At 40.0% G+C, this 22,551-nt stretch overlaps 1 protein-coding gene across 4 annotated transcripts in view; it reads right to left on the reverse strand.

The window, feature by feature from the left end:
* LRRC7 (leucine rich repeat containing 7) overlaps positions 1-22,551 on the reverse strand; it is a 190,520-nt gene that overhangs the window by 19,242 nt on the left and 148,727 nt on the right. The window contains exons 16-22 of one of the 4 annotated variants that reach the window (XM_076339955.1): positions 21,936-22,136; positions 14,886-15,008; positions 12,852-12,963; positions 12,448-12,628; positions 9,778-11,455; positions 7,846-7,995; positions 3,114-3,233 (exon numbers count right to left, since the gene is read on the reverse strand). In XM_076339955.1, the coding sequence (XP_076196070.1) occupies positions 3,114-3,233; positions 7,846-7,995; positions 9,778-11,455; positions 12,448-12,628; positions 12,852-12,963; positions 14,886-15,008; positions 21,936-22,136 (2,565 nt within the window). The remainder of the gene's footprint in view (positions 1-3,113; positions 3,234-7,845; positions 7,996-9,777; positions 11,456-12,447; positions 12,629-12,851; positions 12,964-14,885; positions 15,009-21,935; positions 22,137-22,551) is intronic. The other 3 variants (XM_076339954.1, XM_076339950.1, XM_076339951.1) reach the window with 3 other exon arrangements.

Consider the following 22,551-nt stretch of genomic DNA (forward strand, 5'->3'; position numbering starts at 1 on the left):
ACCGTGTGCAGCATGGTTCTCTACTTCATGTTGTGTCAGATAGTCATCACAACAAGATCCAAAAAAAGCAGAATCTCATAAATTCTGCTATTTGCCCCAGATATAATCCCATATCCACCACAGCAGTCCACAGCAAGTGCATTGTCTGCCTCAGAGGAAGATGTCTACTTCAAATACAAAAAAAAATTGTGCTTCTTCACTGAAAAACTTCCAATCTTCTTTATCAGGTTAAAAGACCTCTGGATTGAACAGCAGATGCTGGAAATGAAACAGAAAGAGCCTCCAGCCTCTCAGTTGTGGCTAACAGAAATACTCCCAAGTCAGAAAGGGAGAGAAATGGTGACTCGGACACTTTTGTATGTCCCAGTTTTGAGGTAGCTGCCTTGCTCCAGTTCCATTGCATATGCTCCTTCCACATCCACCGAGACCATTACAGCCCATGCAGGGATCTCCGAGAGTTTGCATGGCTTCACCCTTCATGTGGGCTGCTGCGATCCTGCAGCAGAAGAGGCCAACTAACACAGTCCTACGCATCCCCAAATCTGTGTAGCTCATCCTCTTAGAGGGTCGTCACCCTGCACCCAGGTTGGCCAGCCTGATCTCTGTTCATTTTCCACCTTCCTTCTCACTCTTCAACCTCTCTTTTTCATAAGGAGTGATTTCCAGGTTCCCTTTTGGTGATGCCCTGCCACACTTCTACCCCTTCCCTTTTTATGGAGGAGCAGCTAACTCAGAATACAACTGATTTAATCAGCCATGTAGCTGACTTGTTGACATGACAGAAAAAGTTGTCTTCCAGGAAGCATAAATACTGTAGTCTTTTAATAAATCAGTGGATTATTCAATTTGAAGATTAAAATATCCAACTTTTCCATAAGAGAAATAGCCCATAAATTATGGAATGATCGCATAAATTATCATATTTAAAATAAAATTAGCATTTAATCTGCATTCTGAACAGCAAAAAGGACAGAAACAACCACGTAATTATGTAGTGATTACTGTGTAGTATTCCCACCCTACCTAACATACATAAATAGCCACCACTACACATATAGTAGCCTTCTATGTGAGGATAATGTGTCTATATATGTACTACAGTACACAGTCCATCCGTCTATAGTACACGCTCTTCCCCTTGGAAGAACAAGTCCCAACTCTTCTTCCAGTGATTTCCCAAGTATGGCTCTACCATGCAGTGACTCTGCTCTGCAGGAGCCTATTCACACTAGTACTATTATGTTAGTGGAAAAACAAAACATACACTACAGTTTATATTTACATCATTTAATTGTTTGTAATGTCGAAGTTTAATTCTATAGAAGATTTTCTGAGTCTGACTTCAAATAATTGCTGTATTTTAATCCCCAAATGCTGGGAAACCAAGACACTCGAGGTCACTTTCAATGGAGAAGAGACTAGTGTTGTCATAACAGCACATTGCAAACCACCTCCTGAGGACGGTGGGTAAAAAATTTTCAGAATTCATTTTCTCACTCCTGTTAATAGACTTTGAAGACATCATATCACTACTTCTTGTGTATTCACGCTGTGGCTCTTGCTGGAGGTGGATAAGCTGCCTTTCTTGGAAACGGGAATTATTTATTCTGCAGAAAAAAAAATCTCTATTATGCAGACTGCTTCCCCAATTTTGTTTCTATTCTTTACTTTATTTAACGTCCACCACAAAAGTTAATTATTTTCAGCTCAGTGTCCAATATTTGCAGTATAATTAAAGTAGCTGACAACGGATGTAACAATGGGTTGCTCCACTGAGTTAAGCAGATTTCAGTACAGTTATGCAATGTTTGTACTTACCACATCTGAGCAGCGAGATACTGAACTATTCAGAATGAAACAGAATCTGCAGTTTCTTATTACAGTAACGGTGATGATGCACAAATGTAAGACACAGGCTGTGTTAGACTGTATGAATGGATTAACGCAGGTTTTATCCCAATATGCCAGTGAAGATAAGCAGTGACTCCTCTTAAATTTCTTATCCTAATTTCTTGCATATCAGAGGACAAAGAAACCCTTCGAATAACTTGGCTGTCAGAGCCAACTCCATCACACAATGCCAGGGTGCCCTCCTCCTCACCCTCCTGTGCCTGGGAAGGAGTCTCTGGGCTGCTCTAGGTGCAATGGCTTTCGTCTCCCATCTTCAAGCAATTCTCTTGTACATGTGTATCTCTTGTCGCTACTTTTGTATGAGGGCAAGGGCTACTGCTTCTGAAACTGTCTTGGATAAAGAGATGTGAAGCCAGTAGGGAGATACTTGCCTCATCAGTGCTGACAGTTAATTATGCTACAGAAGTTACCAGTGTGCACATTATGACTTTCACACCAGTTTTATTCACTCATAAGTCTTTACTTCAGGAATGAGCAGGACTGATCTCCATACAGATAACAATCAATGTAATTATCACTGCTTACATATGCAGCTCCACCTTCTAAAACTGATTGCAAACAGTTTAGTTTGTCGAGATCCTTTATTCTCCAGCTTTATGATCGGAGTATCAAAAAATGGCAGTTTCTCAGTCGATGAACAGAGCCAAGTTAGGGCTGGGAGAGAGCAGCCAGTGTTTTCATAGAAACAGGCCAGATCCAAGCATGGGAATTTAATATCTACCGCCACAAGGTACTAGAAATTAGACTCCTTTCTAGTGAGTTTATCAGCAAATGATGAGTGCCTAGGATGTCTCTGCCAAAATGTCTGTGACTGTCCAGACACTGGGCTGGCCTCCATCTCAACACATTTATTTTTGTCGTGAACTGAAGAATGTAATTGAAATGAAAAATTTGAATGAAGACTTTTCAGGACAAGAGGGAGCCGACGGCTGTCTCATACATGCAGGAATACACCTGTCAAGCCCACTGTGCCCATTTCACACACTACAGATGTAACTACTAGCATCTGCATAAATAAATACAAAAACAGGTAGCAGGCATGAAAACACCATCCTTAATTCCTAATGATTAGTGCTTTAAACTTTGAAACAAAAACATGTTTCCCAAGCCTGTCCTCATTAACCTGTTCTCCTCCTTCCAGTGATTCGCTGGGAAAAGAAGACAACCATAGCTATGTCAGTAGCTTTGCTCGTGCAGCTTACCTTCTTTGTGACGGTGTCTGGCGGCACGTCCCGCCGCCCCAGCGGGTAGGGGTTCCACTGGCTGCTCACAGACACCTCCTCCTGCCCGTTGTCCAGAATGCTGCTCTGCTGCGATGGGGTCTGTTGCAGAAACGGTAGGGGCAGCCTTTAGTCACTGGACACACCATGACAGAAAATTCTCTCTTCGTATTTATTTCAGTAATCAACCCAGTTAAACTGCAACACGCTATTGCTAAAATGGAAATCCTCTTAAATTTTTACAGTATTTTGTTAACATGTAATCATATTGCTGTCGGGCTCTGCAAGTAGGAGATCTTGAAAGATACATAAGAGAAATAATGAGAATAATGAATGATGAGAGAAAACAAAAAATTAATTTAACGTAACTCATTATTTTCAGAGAAACAAATTTTGGCAAAGTTCCATATTTAAACATGCAGTCTGCCATTAATCATTTGAGTTAGAACTTTCTTACTGGGCATTCAAGCATCAAAAACTTTTTTATTAAGTATTTGCCACCAAGATAAATTATATGCTTATATTTTCTTCAGAAAATCTTCCTTAATGGCAATATTGAACTTGTGACTACTCTTACCTCGCGCTATGCTCTGTGTATCACTGTGTGTGGTGTGCTTCTCACAGACTTCTCTCTAGGCTATGGCCGGTTTAGTTCTAAGTTAACAGGATATCATATGTACAATATTAACCAGTAATTAAATGCTTTCCTGAATATGAATGGACATAACATGCATTTAAAGTTTCCTAAATGAGCTTGATACTTTTGTTATTATTTTCCACTTTTCTCTCCTTTTATACATGTTTCTTCTTTGTCACTTTTTCCCCTGGTTATTTTATTCCTGTTTTCAGTACTTTTGAGGACGTGTCCCATCCTGATTTTCTGTTATCTCTCTGTATTTCTTTACCATAGCTGGAAATTTTGCTAACATGGGTATGGCTTTTTGTGTCAGGCTTTCCAAAATGCTGACATTGTACTACCACTGACAGCACTTAGCATTATGTAGTGCTTATTCAGTTAACTGCTTATTCAGTTCTGATTAATGGTAATCTGCAAAGAAAAAAAAAAAAAAGTCTATTCTTCCCCTCTGTCATTCAAGCAATTTCTTCTTCAGCTTAGATTAAAAAAAATCACGAAACACTTCTTTAGATGACTGAAGAACAAATGAAACTGTTGCTTTGAAATATTAAAGCTGGTAACTGGTCAATTAAGAACTTTTTTTATGCAAGCTTAAAAATCCTTTAAAAGTAAATAGAAATAAATTGTGATTTAAATCACATTCCTCTGAGGTTAAGTAAAAAAATTCAACCCTAATTATTTAAAATCAAAGAAAACTTTCATTATAATTCTCTCATCATTCAAGAAGTCTTCCGGAAAAATCAGGAAAGATGTGATTTTCCTTGTATTAAAAAACACTAGAAAAACATGTCCCCTGTTGAAACTACAAGACCTCGCTGTAGAGCTTTCTTTACACACATTAAATACGGAAAAATGAGACCAACCTCAGCACTTTTTCCATAGGTTATCCCTCACAGATCAACAGACACTGGTCCCAGTGCCTGATGCAGCAGTGCTGCTGCTCTCTCAGATAGCACAACACTCTCGAACGCTGGCAAATTTGGGCCCAGAGCTGTATGCTGGCATACAGACATGCATGAAACCTGACGATATGGCTCTAAGTCCCTCGCACGCAGCTAAACCTTTGTGTCTGGACAGGCGTCCAGGACTGTGAGCAGCCTGCCTGAACACGCTGCCGGGGGTTAGTCCCTGCCCAAGGCTTCCCAGACCAGGACACATTGAGGCCTGTTTGTCCACAGACCAGAATTTGGATCCCAGTTTGGGCCCAGGTAGGGCTCTTTGTACCTACGTACACTCATGAATCAGCCACTCTGCCCTGTTTGCTGCATATCCCCACGTAACCCTCATCCAAACAGGGGGTACATCATCTGAGACCAGGGCAGCAAATAAGTTGTAAAATGAAAAAGTACAATTGCAAAAAATTCTGCTCTGAGTAGTAGTAAAAAACAATGAAAAAGAAAGGCCATCATCTTTGTGACGTGAGTCATCCCTTGAGAGTCACCCACAGACTGAGGTGCCCAAGGCTGTGCTGGAAATCTGCTCACCTCCCTGTGAGATGAATTTATAGAACATGCTATGTGCCCTCACCATGCAGAGACAGAGGGGATTAGTGAGGCAGCTTCCTAAGGGAACTTCTGTTTTTCCTCCTAAGGGACACATGTGAATATGCTGATTATTCCTAAAGGCAGGTGGTACTGTACACTTCTGAGAATGAAGTGCACCAAGCCATAAACTTTCAAAAGAACTGTGAGATGGATGCCAAAAATTGAAAGCATTCTTCTGAAAAGTGTTTCTTTTGTCGCTGCAGACAATGCTGTGCCGTTTTTATAAGCAACTGACTAATCTGCAGAGGTGACTTCGCACTCAAAATGGAAAAAGAAAAAATATAGAGGGTGCTTCCTGCTTGCTCAGTAAATACGAAAATTCTGTGATAACAGGTTTTTCTTTTCATTTTCTGCAGTAAAATGAATTCATCTACTTGCAATATTATTCATTTACAGAGCTCAGACAGACTGCAAACAAACTACGTATCTATTAAATCTAGGTAAAAAATGAAAAGCAGCAGTTCAAACATTTTATACATGGAGTAGAATCAACGTAATAAACTTTCTCAAAATAAGTAATTGCTATACTTGATTTCCTGATCTTCCACTGGACAATCAGACCTCACTCATTACTCTCTTGAATCTAGGCCACAAGAAAGAGGAAGAAGAAGAGGTAAATTAAGCTGCTGTGGCCTGGATTCCTTAAGAAATGCAAATTCTTTAGAACATGCGAAGGAATAAAATTAAACAATTCTAAACATTTGTGTTATTTGTTCAATAATAATTTTTCACTGCTTTCTAAACAGTACAGTAAGAGAATACACCCCCTTTCATGCAGTTCAGCATCACATTTTATATGCATATGTAGCAACGAAATGCTGGTGAAATATAAAGCAGAATAATTCACATAAGACCACACCCCAAAACATGTCACCCTAAACAGTTTCATGAATTTCCTCAAACATCCATATATTAGTATCCATATTCATCTACAGCCTAAAATTCTTAAAGTGATATATAATACCTTATTCCTAAATGCGTGTAGAAAAATAGTACCATTATTTAGAGTTGATGTCAAATGGACTTCTTTCATGGACTTGTGACAAGAATTAATATATACCCAAGTAGACAAACAAATTCTTTGAGAGAAAGAAACAGTATGACCGACACTGGAAAGTTGTCTGTGTCCAAACACACACACATCTACAGTTAAGATTTGACCTAGATGTCATCAACTGAACAACAGAGAAGCACACACTAACATTAGGACTTGTTTAAATCCAGGGACAGCTGAATGGGAGGTGTAAATGAAGTTAACAGTGTATGGAAAGTAAGTTACAGCAGGAGAAACCTGACAATGATCTGTGTGTTTGTGTGCATGCGCGCGTCTGTGTGCTGTTAACCTATCACAGCTTTGCTTGGAAATCCAGTGTATGATGCCTATGCCTGTATTAGTAAGCTAAGCAGTGCTAAGGCCTGTCCTCCAGCCAACCAGCACAATGTGGTCATGTTGCTGCCATTAAATTATCTTACTCTTCTGAATAGGCTTGGATCTAAACTCTTAAATAGGGCATTGGAACCCTTCTTTGGGAATTTCTGGCCAGTGCTGACTCCAGAGCCCCAGCCAGGGATTGCCTGGGAGGGTGCCAGCTGGCCTGGACCAAACCACACCTGAGGCCAGTCCAGCAATTAACAGCGCAGATGATCACATTTCAGTGCCTGAATCTGTGCTCTGCTACCCTTTAATTACTCCCAGAGGTGTTGCTAATTTGTACCAACAGCTACTGACGCTAATGCAGTACGACACTTAACGATGCTTGTCACTTCTAGCACTGCAGTAAGCCCCCTGCCATTACACACGATCCCAACAGTGCAACCGCTTGCAAGTGTCTGGCAACTGGCTGCTGTTGTGATTCCAGTGTGGCCATACAGGACGCAGAGTAAGGTCTCAGCATCTCCTCTCTGATACTGTGAAAATACTTCAGCAATGTCCCTCTCTGGCTTGTCATATGTGCTTTTCCCATCAAACATTTGTTTGTATATGATTTTGTATGTATGTACTTATCAACAATATATCATTAATAGCTGTGAAATAAACAGTAAAAAAAATGAGAAAATTATTTTCTTTCTATAGGCATTACTCAACAAAAGTTTAAAATTAGTTTAGGTGTGGTAGGCATGTACTCAAAACTCATCAACTATTAAAGCATACCCAATTAATGTTCAAATATTGAAGTCCCTGTCTCTTGAAGCCTATTTAAATGCATATTAAACATTTCTGCATTAATTTTTCTAAGATCAAACAGTCACAAAACAAAACACGTTCTCCATTTCTGTGCACAGATTAAGTCATTGAGAAAATGATCGCATCAGTCTGTAACACGAGAGCAGAAAGCAGTAATGACAGCCATGTGAGCTACTTAATCCAAAAAGCAAGATTACTGAGTAGGAAAACTGTATTACTATCATCTTTGCTTTTTGGATTGTGTATAGTATAAGCATGAATAATAGGCAAAAGCTAAACCAGGAAAAAGCAAGGAGTATTATTAATTTATTTTGTAATGCTGGTATATGCTGGCTATCCCATACTTACTTTCGGTAGAGGTAGCTCTTGAAGCATTTGGTTTTCAAATTTAGATTTAGTCTGCAAGTTTAAAGTCATGCTTCTGCCGGCATGCATTGCTGAAAAACCTCCAGAGTGCAGCATGCCAAGGCTAACTGTGTTGTGTTTGTAAGCAGCGGTCTGAGTAGAGGAAACAACCACGTGACAGGATATGAACACACATGCTCATTGAATTAAGTATCACACATATATGGTTAATTTCACAAAGTTTTAGTTTAAGCAAACAAACAGTACCAAGAAATAAATAGCTTCTTGATGCATGCACTGGGTCACACGGAAGCAAATACATTGCTAGTTATACATAAAATGGATACCATAAAAGACTTCAACGCTGACAGCAGATGAAATATGTTGTTATCTGTAGTTTGAAAATTGCAGTCTATAACATGGTACAAGTCTTTATTTTGCAAATATGGCCAAATTTTGGTACACCTGCGCAACCATGGATGGGCCAGAAAACATGTATCTAGCATAAAAGAGCACCAAAGGCAGAGGAAGAAACCCTATACAAGGCAGCTCTGCACCATCTTAGAGCTTTGCGACTGCTCCCTGGCTAGCAGCTGCCCGCAAGGGACAAGCTTTGGTTGGGCCCAGCACAGCGGGTACACAGGCCCTGCACAGACCGGCATCTCGCCAACTGTGGGCAGATGGGCAGCATCTTCTCCTGGAGCAGCCGCTGCATCACAGTGCCCAGGCGTTCTCATCGGCAAAATCTCCACCAGACAGCCCAGCTTCTTAGAGCTTTGCTTATCGTATGTTGCAAACGACTAGAAACTAGCTCGCTGGCACCTGCAGGGATTACTATGAACTCAGTTTAACTAGATAAAATCACCAGTGTCAGCTTTCCATGAGATAAAGTATTTCTTAAGCAAATACACACTGTAAACTAAGTGTAAAGGTATTTCTGAAACAAACATCATCTGGGAAGTGTTTATTTCCACCAGAAACATCTCTACTTGGGGTGCACTATCTTGCCTAGGTATTATGTATTTTCCAATCAGCTTTACACAACACAAGGAAAATAGCTGAAGTAAGTAAAAAGCTTCAGCCTTCAAGCCAGTTTTTAAAGCTTATCCATTTGATCCTTAATGATATTTTAATATGCATCACATCCGAGCAACTGGAAGGTAATGAATATATTAACGCCAAACTCATGAGTATCTAGCATAAAATAGGTATATGGACACATTTTGAAACTAACTTATGCATTTGATGATGGTAATTTTTCACAACCACTTCAGATTATGAAGTAAATCCGATTCATGAAGTAGGTCATTAAATACTCAAGATCATTATCGAAATCATGCACTATAGTACTTGTACTGTTTTGTATAGAAGGTAAATAAGCATAACTTCCTACTGCTAAAAGGAGTAATAATCATATTCCTTGTTAAAAACAGTGGCAGTGTATATCCAGTGATATTTTCCAGAGTTAAGAGATACCTTTAAATCCCCTCCACTAACAGTGATATGAAAGCTAAAATACATTATTTTACTTTTTATCTGTGATGTTTTTCTTTATTGCCTTTTACTGCAAAGATGTGTCCAGCATCTTTTAAAGCTCTGAAATCATTACTGAAGTGGTAGACTTCAGCAGCACGTTCACATCTGTTGATGAGAGATTTTTATGGTTTTTATCATTTCAGACAGTGCTGCAGCAGTTACTACATTAGTAACATGCACTGTGGTGTGTTACTCGTGCAGAGACTCCTTATCACTCATTTACCCCTCGCTCCAGCTGCTTTTGAGCACCCCCAGACCCCTTTGTGGGCCGGTTCCTCTGACACCAATGCAAGAATTTCATTACTGGGAATTCTGGTGGTTACCACTGTACGTGCAAATAGTTTGAAATACCAAAACACACAACTAAAGGCATTAATTGCAGAGAAATGCCAAACATACCCTGTCTAACCTTCTAGCTTCTATATGTCTAAGTAGCTGTTGTCTCCAGTCAGCGGGCATTTTAGCACAGCTCTCATTTCCCTTCACAGGGGTAGGCCTTGTCTTTATATCACTGTTATCGGAAGGCTTGTCGCCATAGTTACCCAAGTTATAGTCCGACGGTATCTTTTCCAGCAGAGCTGCCATTGTAGGCCTCGCTGAAACCGGCCTGGTTTGGGATGTGCCGTAACTCTCTGTACTGTAGCTTCTTGCAGACAACGGCCTCCTTTGTGTAAGGTTTTTAACTGGAAAGCTTCCAGTCTGGGCTTTCACTTCTTGGTAGGAAGGATGCTCGTCTTCGTACCTGCCATTCCTCTTGAGGAACTGAGACTCAGAGACCGAGATACTGCTTTGGCGCTCCACAGCTCCTCGGTACGGAGGCCTGCCATACCTATCGCTCGGGGGCAGCTCATGGGGCTCACTGACTCTCCTGAACATGGACATCTCGGTGGAGCTGGCCAACGAATCCGCCCTCCTCAAGAACCCCGGGCGAGACCCCTGGCTCGCAAAGGGGGCACTGACCGCCTCCTCGTTCACCGAAGGCTGGGAGAAGGAGAACATGTGCTCCACGGGGGGGTAGCCGCGGTAGGTCCTCGGGCTGACCAGATCCTGGGGCAGGTTTTTACTCTGCTGGGGAATGTACTCGGGGTTGAGCTGGAAAGGTGGCGGTAGCCTCTTCTCCGCTGTGACTTCCACTGTTCCCTGCGGGTTGAAGCTTTGGTCGAACTGGTAGACTTTCTTCGTGACGGATGACTTCTGCTGAGGCTGCACCTTGACGCTGCCGTAGGTCAGCAGCTCGTCGTCCAGCATGGGGACCGACTGGCTGCGGGACATGCTCAGCATGCCGTGCTCCGGGCCCAGGAGCTTGTCCACCCTCTCGTGGGTTCCTACAGTATCATTACCAGATGCATAGTTTTCTAAGGGTATATTATACACTTTGTATGTACCAATGTCTATCTCATCGATACTTTGTGACTTCTTAAATTTGTTAGTTTTTAAATCCCTCATCATTGGAGAAAGCCGTTCTGTACTCTTGCTGATTGAAATAACACTTTTGGAAGGATCTGGGCGACAGTGGATATGGGAAAAGACGTTTGTGAGACTTCTGTTAGCATTTGAATCGTGATATTCCCATGCTATTCCTGGAGTGAAAGTGCTAGTCATTTCAGGAGACTCTTTGACATGATTTTTCCGCTCAGGCAAAGGGCTGGTGGTGGGGGTGCTTTCCAGTTTGGAAGGAAAAGCTGTCCTGTCTTCAAAAGGACTAGGGGTTCTGGTCCAATTTTGCCAAGGATTGGGAGGAGGCACTTCAGATTCGTGTGTGTTTCTGAGCGTTGGCTGCTCCAGCTCCAGAGGAATGCCAACTATCCTGTCTTGTCTAATCAACGGCCTGCGTCCGTGCGCAGATGTGCTTCTGGATTTCGTGCTCAGGAGGGGGTTAGCACTAGGATTCTCCACCGTGCCCTCCTCCGCAACGAACCCTGTGTTATCGTAGTGTGAGCTGTCGTTCCAGCTGTCAGCGAAGGTATCGCTCAACGGGCGCCTGTCAGTGCGCTGTGGCAGGTTCCCCGCCACAGCAGATTCCCGCTGGCTCAGCAATGGCTTTGCTTCAAGGGGCTGTGGAAATGACTGTGCCAGCCTGCAAAAACAAAACAAAATGAAACAAGATAAAATGCCCTCTATTAGAGCACATAAGCAGTCATCAGAAAGATGCAATTATAAAGCAATTTAATATTCTCCCATCTATACTCTGGCTTTGGGATCGTACTATGAGATGTGCACCTTGTGCCACTGGTTTGGCATGAATGGCTGCAGCAGTTGTTTGCACTGGAGTACAGATTCTGTAAGTATGTACACAGAGAAACTAAGAAGTCAGTCAAAAGTTCTGGGTGGGTCAATGCCATGTTCATATCAATCCAGCTGAACGTATTTTCCTGCTTTAAAATAATCTTCTATGAGTGCAGGGGAAGATTTTTTTACACTTACATTATTCTTTTTTTTAAACAAAAATACCAGATTCAGTTTGTGCATGTTCTTCACCACCAAGATTTTATGCATCTCCAGTGAGCAGGCTCCAGCCTCTCTTTAATGAGGATGAGCCTGTGGATGGAACTACATTTAGGATGGAACTACATTAGGTGATTTACGGCAGGAATAGACAGGGCAAAGTGTTCCCGGTATGGTACGAGGGTGTTTTCAGGTTGCTGATGGCCAGTGACTTTCAAAGAACTGTGTTGTTCTTGGAGGTCCAGAGCAGAGTGAGGCTCAGGACAGCAATAACATGAGAGACATACACTCTGCTATCTATGCTAAACCACAGCCAGCTGCAGCTCAGGACCACACAGAGCAGAATAATTGCAGCTCAATTACTAGGCGCTTTTAATGCGTGGTTATAGCACATAGTTGAAAAACCAGCTGTAGAATTACTGCCATTTATAAGAGTATGAACAGGTGGCCAACTCTGCACAGCCTGGTCTTTGAATAGCTATGTACACCTCTGTAAAACTGGGGTAAAAACATTGTATTTTTTTAATTGAATGCCTTAACAGATAGCATACGATCACTTTGAATGCATATGACAACATAAGATGAAAGGCAACCAGAAGCTGTGTTAAGAAAGAAAGGAAACACCTGTTCCCCCACAAAGAGTTATTCACTGCTTCTTTAGCCGTTGTCTGCAAGGACCCCATTTTAACATGCGCGTTGGAGGACCCTGAGGAAGCCTGGGAAGGGGAATAGTCTGAGTAAGTGCCTGAGGAAACGCTGTTATTCAGACAATGGATCTTATCTGCTTCAGACTCATCTGTCGATTCTGAAACGAAACACAGCAAACGTTTTCAGAACGTGGTATTTGAAAACTAAACTCCAGAAAAATGCATTTTTAAATTGATACTATGGATATATATACACATGTGCACAAATATGCATGCAATATGTTTTAAAATCAGAGTGAAGTGTAGAACATCTGAAGTAATGTGTCTATCTGTGTACATTACATATGCTTTCATCTAAAAGGTTTTAAGCTGAGTTAGTACCTTTTTTCTCTTTACCCAAAAGAACGAGTTTGGGTGGGTACAACGGAGTCTCTGGCATGGAAGGACGAAGTTCCCCTATCCTCATCTCACTGGCAGGATGTCCAAAGGCATCCTGAGGAATATAATAATGTAGAGTAAACATAGGAAACAGAATCCACTTCAAACTGCAACGAACAAATATTTCACAGCCTTCTTTTCATGAATGTGACAACGCACCAAAACCCCACCATATGGGTAGTGTCTAATCATGCTGATTTCTCAGCTGAAAATTCTAATTAGTCCTACTTAAATACTTGTAAAAATTACGGTGATGTGTTCATTCTGAAAATGTGGACAAAACAGATGGAACTTGCAAGAAACATCAAAGCCATGTAAACATTTTTGATGAAGTAAAGGTCACAAAAATGCAAGCTGCCAGTAGAAATAAATAAAAATTTAGAATGAACAATTACTTCTTATTTCAGGAGTAAGTATTCCTCATTCATTTATTCGTGGCAGAAGTCCTTCCATAGATGCAACTGTCCCTATAGCTATATTTAATTAAAATGACTTTGTCTCTGAAGAGTTTTTTGCTAAATTAAAATGATTCAGATTTCATAAACTTCTCATTGAGAGTTCAGCAAATCTTGACCTTCAAAGACTGCCCTGCACAACTATTTTGCTGTTCTAGCCAGCAACGGGAAATATACTGGAAATAACATGGGTTAAAAAGTGGAAAGAAAGTGACATGTAGTCTTAGAAAGAGATATTTTAAATTAGGACATTTAAATTAGGCTCATAGGATAGCTAGAAGGGAATGAAGACACAAACAGGGAATCCATGGCATTTCTTAACCCTGGAAGGAAGTTCAGAAATGAGAAAGACACTGACCTGAAGATAGGTGTCTTGGGGAGACAGGATAGGGGATGACAGTTACTGGAGGAATGATACTGGTAACCCTGCCCTCAGGAGGGGACTTAAGGAAAGGGAACGGGAAGAACGAGCAATATGGGAAACCCACTTTGTGGGTGTTGGTGCATGGGCTCAGGGAAATGAAATGGAAAGGGAACTGATAAGATGGGCACGGCAACACTGGAAAGTCATGCCAGTGCCAGTCAAGATCCTTGTGGGGAGGGGTACAAGAAACATGCATCATCTCGGAAGTGAGAGGATGAGCTGTGATTTCATAAAGAGGATGGAAGCTGGAGAAGGAGAGTATCTAGTGAAAAAGAGGAAGTTTTGGAGAGATATTAGGAGAAAATCAATAATTAGTAGTATAAATGAAGAAGGAAATAGGAGAAACATATTTAGGAGGGAACTTACACTAATGGAGACACTATGAAGACCTCTGTACCCTGACATTTTGTTGTTAAAGGTACTCCAGTGATTTTGCAGAGTGAAGTCAATAAAGGAAAGAGATGTAATATTTAGAGAAACAATTTAAAATGGAGTACCAAAACCAAAACCACATTATTAAAATGTAAAATGCTACAATATTTTTAACATTTACTTGCTTTTACTTATAAGGAGAAAACTTTCAGAGGTTTACTCTCCATTAACTACTTTTTGTAGCAACAGTGGAAACAGAGATTTGTAGAAGCATTTGCCATGTGATTTATCCTTGAAGAATGTAATTGTATCTACACAACAGATATTTTAATCCTTCTGTATTTGGTGTTCTACTGGAGGTAGCACCATACCAAACCAGCAAAGAACAGGTACCTTCACAGCCCATTTAATTAACGCCCTCAGTGCGTACATATAGCTATGTACTGATTCTTACACGGTGTAATACATTCAAGACTTTAAACTACTTTCACATGCAGAGATCCCTTGTTGTGTATGATATTTCTTACATAACAGTAGTGATGTACATACAACTCAAAGCTAACAATAGTGCAACAGCATTTTTCCAGTGCAGCACAATCATTTTCTAGTGCAGTGTAACAAACTTATGCAAAAACATTTTTTGAGAAATAAAAAAGTGCATAGCATTTGCAGAGTGTGAAATTCTCCACCTTTGAAGCATGGTGCATGTTAAGTCTCTTGTTGTACCTCTGAGCTTTTTGTATGCTCTTCTTTCTCCTTCCTGTCTGGGATTTCCAGAGTCGATTTATGAGTGTTGTCTGTATCAGACAGGTGACTCTTTTCGAATTCTTTATTTTCTCTATCTTGAACCTAGAATCCCAATATTGTGCCATGAAAATTCCAAAAGCTATAAGCTTAAAATAAAACTACTTGCTGTAAGATAGGAAGAACCAGCAGTTCCATTTTTGACATAATGATGAACACAGTTTTTTTATTTCAGGTGCATGATTTTATGAAGTTTTCTATTTTATATCCTTTTTTTTTTCTTTTTAGCCCCTACTCCAGCTATTCCAACAAAACCAGTACACTTTTGAAAGAACTAGTCCGGCATTTGTGAATATGCCATGAAAGTGAAATATGTTGTAAAAAACCAAAATCATATTCCATTTAATTCTACTCTGTTTAAGAGGACCTTTTTTCTTACAAGCCCAAGAACAAAAAGGTCACTAATAGGGAGAAAAAAAAAGTATTATCAAAACGACCAATTGCAAGAACAAAGGGAAGAGATAAATGCAATTGTGTTGTGTCAGAATTTATTCCTCAGGACCAACCAGAGAAAGATATAGGTAGAGGACAGAAAAATATGGTGAGCTCTTTCCCAAGAGAAAATACATGGTAAAAACCATTAAAATAACTGGGAAAGAGAAATATCACCAATTATTCATGCTGACAACACAAGAACATTAAATTATAATCTGGAGAGATGGAATTTTTAAAATAACCTAACTCTGAGTCTGCTTGCAAAGAATATAAAGCGTCCAAATAGAGCAGACCGGGGCTTTGGCCAGATGCAGCACGCACAAGGCAGAGGAGTGCAGGATGATTAATGATGGATCTATTCCAGAGGAACAATTAAATATACATCAAGGGTTGGTAGCACTTCTAAACTGGAGAAGGCTAGGTCAACCTGAAGAATGACAAGCTGGCTATAAAGAAAAGGAGAAGCAAAGAAATAAACGGATTAAGGCAAATGTGACTCGGTCCAGATTTTACTAAAACTTTAATGAAAGAATAAAGGAGATCACAGAAAGTGTAGGAACAAATGCGACCAGATAGTTGTCAGAATATCCCTAGATACAAGCAAGGCTAACTGAGGCATAGACATCTTTCCTGAGAATCACAGTTAGTGGTGCAGTTTTGTAACAAAGCCTCGCTGAGCCACCTACCCACGTTACAGTCTCTGCACAGAAAATGGCAGTACTTCTACCTCTCAGCCCTGGACGTCAATAGTTGTAAAGTCCCACTAAATAGTCTTCTCCTGACAAAAATCATGAAACAAATTCTATCTGAAGCTCAGCATGTGAAAGGCAGTCACAGTTCTGGACATTTTGCTGCCTAAGCTAGCAATTATCAGACTGATCTAAATAAAATTCAGTCACCAAACCAGGAATGCACTGAGAGTCACCCCAAAACATGGGATTATCCCAGAAGAAAGCAGAGTGGAGGATCTTCCACCTGCTCCTAAATCTCTCCCACTCTTGTGGCTGCAGTGGCAGCTTCCAGAAAGGCCAGTTTCAGTAGCCATTAGATCTGAAGATTGTCCCAAACAGGATGTTAATACAATATATAACTGAACCGGTGGAAGGAAAACTTCTGAATGTGGATATAGAATCTGAAAGTGGGAGAACAAAGGAACCCCAACTCACTTCCTACCTGCAGAGGTGATACAGCAGCCAGCACAACGTTACAGCACTGATGCAATGAGCTCTCACCTTTTCAGCTCCAGCAGGCAATCTCAGACATATGATAGAGCTTTAAAAGGAGACATAAGAACATGAGGAACGGACTGGGACAGAGGTAGTTTTTGGGACTCCACATGGAAAGACATAGTAGATCCTGGAAAAAAGTTGTCATCTGCAGGTAGGGCATAATGATTGTTTCTGCCATGTGTCTCTTTGTCTTGCAGTCCAGTGGACCGGCAAGCAGTTGGAGGAATGCACACATTAACCTTGCCTATTCAGGTGATCAGAAATACAGCCAAGGGCACGCATCCAAGAACTGACCAGAACTACCTATCACCAAAGAAATCAAAGTTAGAGATCCCCAGCCTACAAAGACATATTTTAGAATGAAAATTTCCATTTGCAGTAGTTTAATCTCATATGGCTAAGCCATATGGTTTATGGCTGACATGGTCAGGATTCTGCAAAGATAAACTGCTGATGCTTACCCGACCAGTCGTCAGTCCTGTACTGCAGAGGATGGGAGACCTTTTAACATCATCCTCAGTTATAAACCATGGAGAGGCTCTTGTCCAGCTCTGTATGTGGTCTTCAGTGTGAGGACAGAAGTCTCAGTACTGCCCTGAGTTACAACAGCCCGATATGTGAATTGCACTCTCTGTGCTTTCCCATCTCTGGAGGAAACAAGCTTCTGTTGCTCTTTATCTAGATGAAGTACACCCAACTGCATACATCTCACAGAGGTTGCTGCCAATAGAGAGAGTCTCAGGCCTTTTGCAAAAAAGCCACTTCATGGTCCATCAAACATAAACCAGGGCTACGTGCCCTGTGTATATGAGTTTGTACAGAGTGCCATGTCCAGACATGTAATACTGCACCTCCTGAGTCCTCAGGCAGGTGGGGACGGACAGAGCAGTAGCCTCAGGGGGACAAGTGATGTCTTGGACTGATTTTATGGAAGGTACGCTTTATCTTGGAGGCAGCCCTGAATAATGCCCCTCCAATCCAGACACTTAGATAAGGTCAGGCAGAAGTCAAAGTAACTCAAAATGAACTTTAAGACATTTGACATCCTACCTGAAGAAAGGTCTCTTGTGAGTCAGACCTCCAGATGAGTAAACCATTACCTCCGTTCTCCTTTGATAAGAAGGCACCAAGGTCATAACCTCAATAAAGATCTTTTGTGCCACGGAGAAACCAAAAACTCTATAATGAAGGTATTTCTGACTCCTGGTAGAATATAGGTAATTCTGTTGCAAAGAGCTTATCAAGGTATGGGCTTCATGCAGATACAAACCAAAAATCTTTAGCATATATTCCTCTCCCAATCAGGAGAGACTGTCATTGTGCATCTCATTAGTGGAAAACAGCTCCCACAATGGACACATCAACTGAATCAATTGAAGCCAGGCACCCTGGGGGAAATAAAAGTGTGTAAGTCTTCCTGAAAAGGCAAGATGATCTTTTTAAGACAGTCTCTGAAACTTTCACTAAAAACAAAACAAAAAGAACTCTCTTCTCCACCCCCACTCACCAAAAAAAAAACCCAAAACCAAAGCCACACAGTAACAAAGTCAGAAGTTAAAAGGATTGAGGTCTTATTTTGACTGAGATGAGATGAAGGTCTCAGAAGATCCAATACAGCTGAGGTGGTATTTTTCTAGCTGTTAGCACTAGCATCTGCATCTGCATCGGATCACTCAAAGAGTAACAATCTCTCCTGTTTACACAGTATTAATAAACCTGCTAGGAATGAACACAAAGGATGGAATGCTGTAGGTTGGACTAGAAAAGACTTTTTTTTAATCCAGACCTGAGAGTTATATAGAAGTATTTCCAGTTTATTTGTCAATTCATACATATCAAGAATATTAAGTATAAAGGTCTTAATTGCTGATTTGTGGTATTTCTCATTGTTTCTCACAGAAAAGCTACACAATACACTAAGTTATCCCAGATTTCTTTTTGTCCAAAATGCACATCTTTCAAAATTACTTAGGACAATGAAGAGGTTTATTTTAATTGATGATTCATTAAGAAATTGTTTGCTTATTATAACTGAAGGTGGAGGATGATACAGGGGATTTGAAATGTAGCTTCTTACTCATTTCAGATGGTCCCTTTAATTATTTAGAAACAGTTTTGTGAAGAGACGTGTAAATTAATTGCAAGAAAACCCAAAAGAGATCAGAAAAGAAAACAGCTTATCTGGCCTCTGAGGATGAAATAGTGAGCATTGCACCTGAAATTAAATTACCTTGTTATTAGAAACTGTCTTTAGTCTAAATCTATATCAGAACACACCTGCATTTTCAAACCGTATTTTAACTTGAGGCTTGAGATCATGTCTCCTAATTATCTGAAAAGCAAATGGAGCCTAATTATGTTTTATTTAATGTGTTACAACTGAAATCATGCTAATATTGTTCACAAAATCATTCACACTTTTTCTACAGTTTCCCATACCTCTTCTTCATCTTCATGCAGGAAGCCAAAGAGAGTAAAATGTATACATCATCCTGCTTTACGGCCATAAAATCTTCCCAGTGTCATTATTTGTAGGAATGACAAGAACACTTTTTTTTCTTTTCTTGAGTTGACGAGATAGTTGTGTTACTAGTCTTGACTAAGTACTAGGGAAATTAAAATCTGAAAAAGTTCCACCATCTTCACTATTATAATAATAGAAGATGAAAAATACATCTTCACTGATATGATGGAAATAGTCATGCACCCACATCAGTTACTTGTGGTAGAAAATTAACTAGGAAATTGCAATCACATTATTTAATTGCACTTCAGGAATTACCGCAGGGTCTTCAGCAATTCAACTATTTTTATAGAGTGGTTTTTGTGATGCTCATGCAATTAACAGTTCATCTACATTCACAGAAAAACTAGAGATGATTATTTTTCTGTTGCAAAAGTGAATGCATTTTTATCAAAGAATGAAATGTAAGAATGAAATTTGTCTTCATCTTTTTCTATGGTAGAACACAGTATGTGGTCACACAGGCATTTCAGAGTAACTGCAGTATTTTATGGTGTTGCTGCCATTTACTCCTTCCTTACACCTCCATAATGGAGGCTTCACTGGGCTCTGCATACTCACAGGACTCTCTGCTGTGGCTCAGTTAACTGGGATGTTAACATTTTAGTTTAACAACATTTAGTTTAACAGCAACTAAACCAGTACAGCTGCCTAGTTCTGAAGCCTGCGTCACCAGACACAGCTACAAGACCAAACACCTAATGTCTTTGTCAGACAACATTGATTCAAATTCCAGATAGATAATATGTGTGTTCACAGTAGGGATAATTAAAACCCGCAGAAAGCTATTAAGAATATTCAAGTTCAAAAGCTAGATGATACAAAACAAATTGTATGTATTCAGCAACAACAGCAGAACATGTCAATACTCATGCCACAAAACATAAGTTGGTTCAAAGGCCAGATTTACACAGTAAGAAATAATTTAATGAGTAAAAAGGAATAATGGTGGAATTTCAGATTTAGATAAAAACATGAATGATTTAACTTAAATATTTTAGTTTGAAGTACTAATCGAACCTGTGCCTAGATTTGAAGAAAGTCTTCTGAAGCCATTTTAAGAGAAAACTTGTTTGTTTTTTTTTTTAAGAAATGAATATATTTAACTGTAAATAAAACACACAGTACTGACAGAGCAGCTACAGTGACTGCTGAATATGTAAGAACAGCCAATCTGTGTTAATGATACGGAAAATTGAGGAAGAAAAATTAATGCATACACAACTAGCCAGAGACAGGGTTATTTCAAGGACAATGAATTTATCATAATATTTAAATAACAAAGGAGTGAAAAGATAATATGATAATTTTTTTTCCTCATTTATTTCTTTTGAACATTAAGACTTCACAAAGACTTTCAAGAATGCTGGTATTCTTGTAGACCTGTCCAAGCTTATAAACTATTAGTACATACTGCCAGGGTAAGAGATTTCCCTTATTTATAAATTGTGCCTGCACAAAGTAAGTCGTTAGTGTGAATGATAATGAGTAGATGCCCTCTGAGATCAAGCTTCAGCTATTTGTAACAGCTTTGCACAAGACTGCAGTATGTAAGAATTTACCTTTCAGTGACTGTATTGATGTTAGAATAGAAGACTTTGTTACTATGCATACTGACCCACTTCTGGCAAACATATTAAGGGCTAGATACTGCAACTCATTGTAAGTCGCTATTCAGGGGGTGCCTGATCTAAAGTTCCCTGCACTCGAAGAAGCGCTCCTGCTGACTTCATTAACTTTTGACAAGGTAAATTGGCTATCTACTACACGTAATGTGAATAGAAGAAGCAGAACCTAATGGCATAGTAGGGTGTCCTGGTTTCGGCTGGGATAGAGTTTTCTTCCTAGCAGCTGGCATAGTGCTGTGTTTTGGATTTAGCATGAGAGTAAGTGATAACACACTGATGTTTTAGTTGTTGCTAAGCAGTGTTTATAATAAGTCAAGGACCTTTCAGCTTCCCATACTCTGCAAGCAAGGTTAGGTGCACAATAAGCTGGGAGAGGGCACAGCCAGGACAGCCGACCCAAACTGGCCAAAGGGATATTCCATACCATGTGACATCATGCTCAGTATATAAACTGGGGGGAGTTGGCTGGGGGGCAGTGACTGCTGCTCAGGGACTGGCTGGGCGTCGGCCAGCGGGTGGTGAGCAGTTGCATCACTTGTTTTTCCTGGGTTTTGTTCCTCTCTCTCTCTCTCTCTCATTGTTTTCCTTTTCATTACAATTTATTATTATTATTGTTATTTTATTTTATTTCAATTATTAAACTGTTCTTATCTTAATATGCAAGTTTTGTTACTTTTGCTCTTCCAATTCTCTCCCCCATCCCACCGGGCGGGGAGGGAGGGTGAGCAAGTGGCTGTGTGGTGCTTGGTTGCCATCTGGGGTTAAACCAAAACATAGGGTCAGACAGAACAAACTGATTTGTCATTAACATATTTGACGCAGAAATACACTTACTTAAGTCTGAAATGTAAATCATGATCAGGTCCATTTTCCTGCTAATATGCAAGTCTCTCATACCATTAAAATTTAGGAGAGTGCTTGTATATATCAATACCAAAATTCAGATCTAGTTAGATTTAAAACCAAAAATTCAGTCTGATAAACTCAGTAGTATTGGGAAAAACAGCAACTCAGTATGAAACTAAATTAACTTTACGGAATGAAACTAGAAACTATTAGGTATGAAGTTCACAGCAGATGCAGAATATCATTTGATGGAGTTATGTTAAAACCCCATCTCAAACTCTTGAGAGGAACAACGATCCTTTTACATTACCTCCACTGAAATCTCCTTTGGTGCCATGGGCCACTTGTGCTCATACTTTTCTTTCACAGTTTGTTCACTGTTCGCAGTTGGTGTTGAGTTCTCAGGCCGTACTCCATGGCTTGTTTTGCCCACCAGATTTTGAACTGATTTTACCATATTCTTTAAATCCTCCGGGTATGGAGTGGGATAACGTTTTAGATTTATTTCAACCTGAACATTCATAAAAAGAATTAAAGCACAAATACAAAATGAAAACAGCATGCAAACTAAAACCATGGTTACAGTACTATGGCTAAGTGCAAATTCCTCAAATTTTTAATTAATCTATTTGAGGTAATGTGTTACATAGAGCTATCTTCATGAATTTTTGCACTGAAATTTGCTCTCAGTTACACTATATCAACCTATAATGGAATTTCAGTGACATAAAATAATGGATGGGAATGGTTCCCTATAAGCCTACCTTTTACCCTGTGAGAGTATTGTATTTTAATTCTACACTTCACTTGAGAGTACTGACGTATTAAATCACACTTTTTCAAAACAATACTGGTGTAAATGCAGAATTAATTTAGCTATGTTCAGTGTACTGAATTAATCTGAATTATCTACGGCAGCTGAGAAC

Source organism: Aptenodytes patagonicus, chromosome 5 (genome assembly GCF_965638725.1).
Source record: "Aptenodytes patagonicus chromosome 5, bAptPat1.pri.cur, whole genome shotgun sequence".
In the NCBI taxonomy this organism is placed as follows: Eukaryota; Metazoa; Chordata; class Aves; order Sphenisciformes; family Spheniscidae; genus Aptenodytes; species Aptenodytes patagonicus.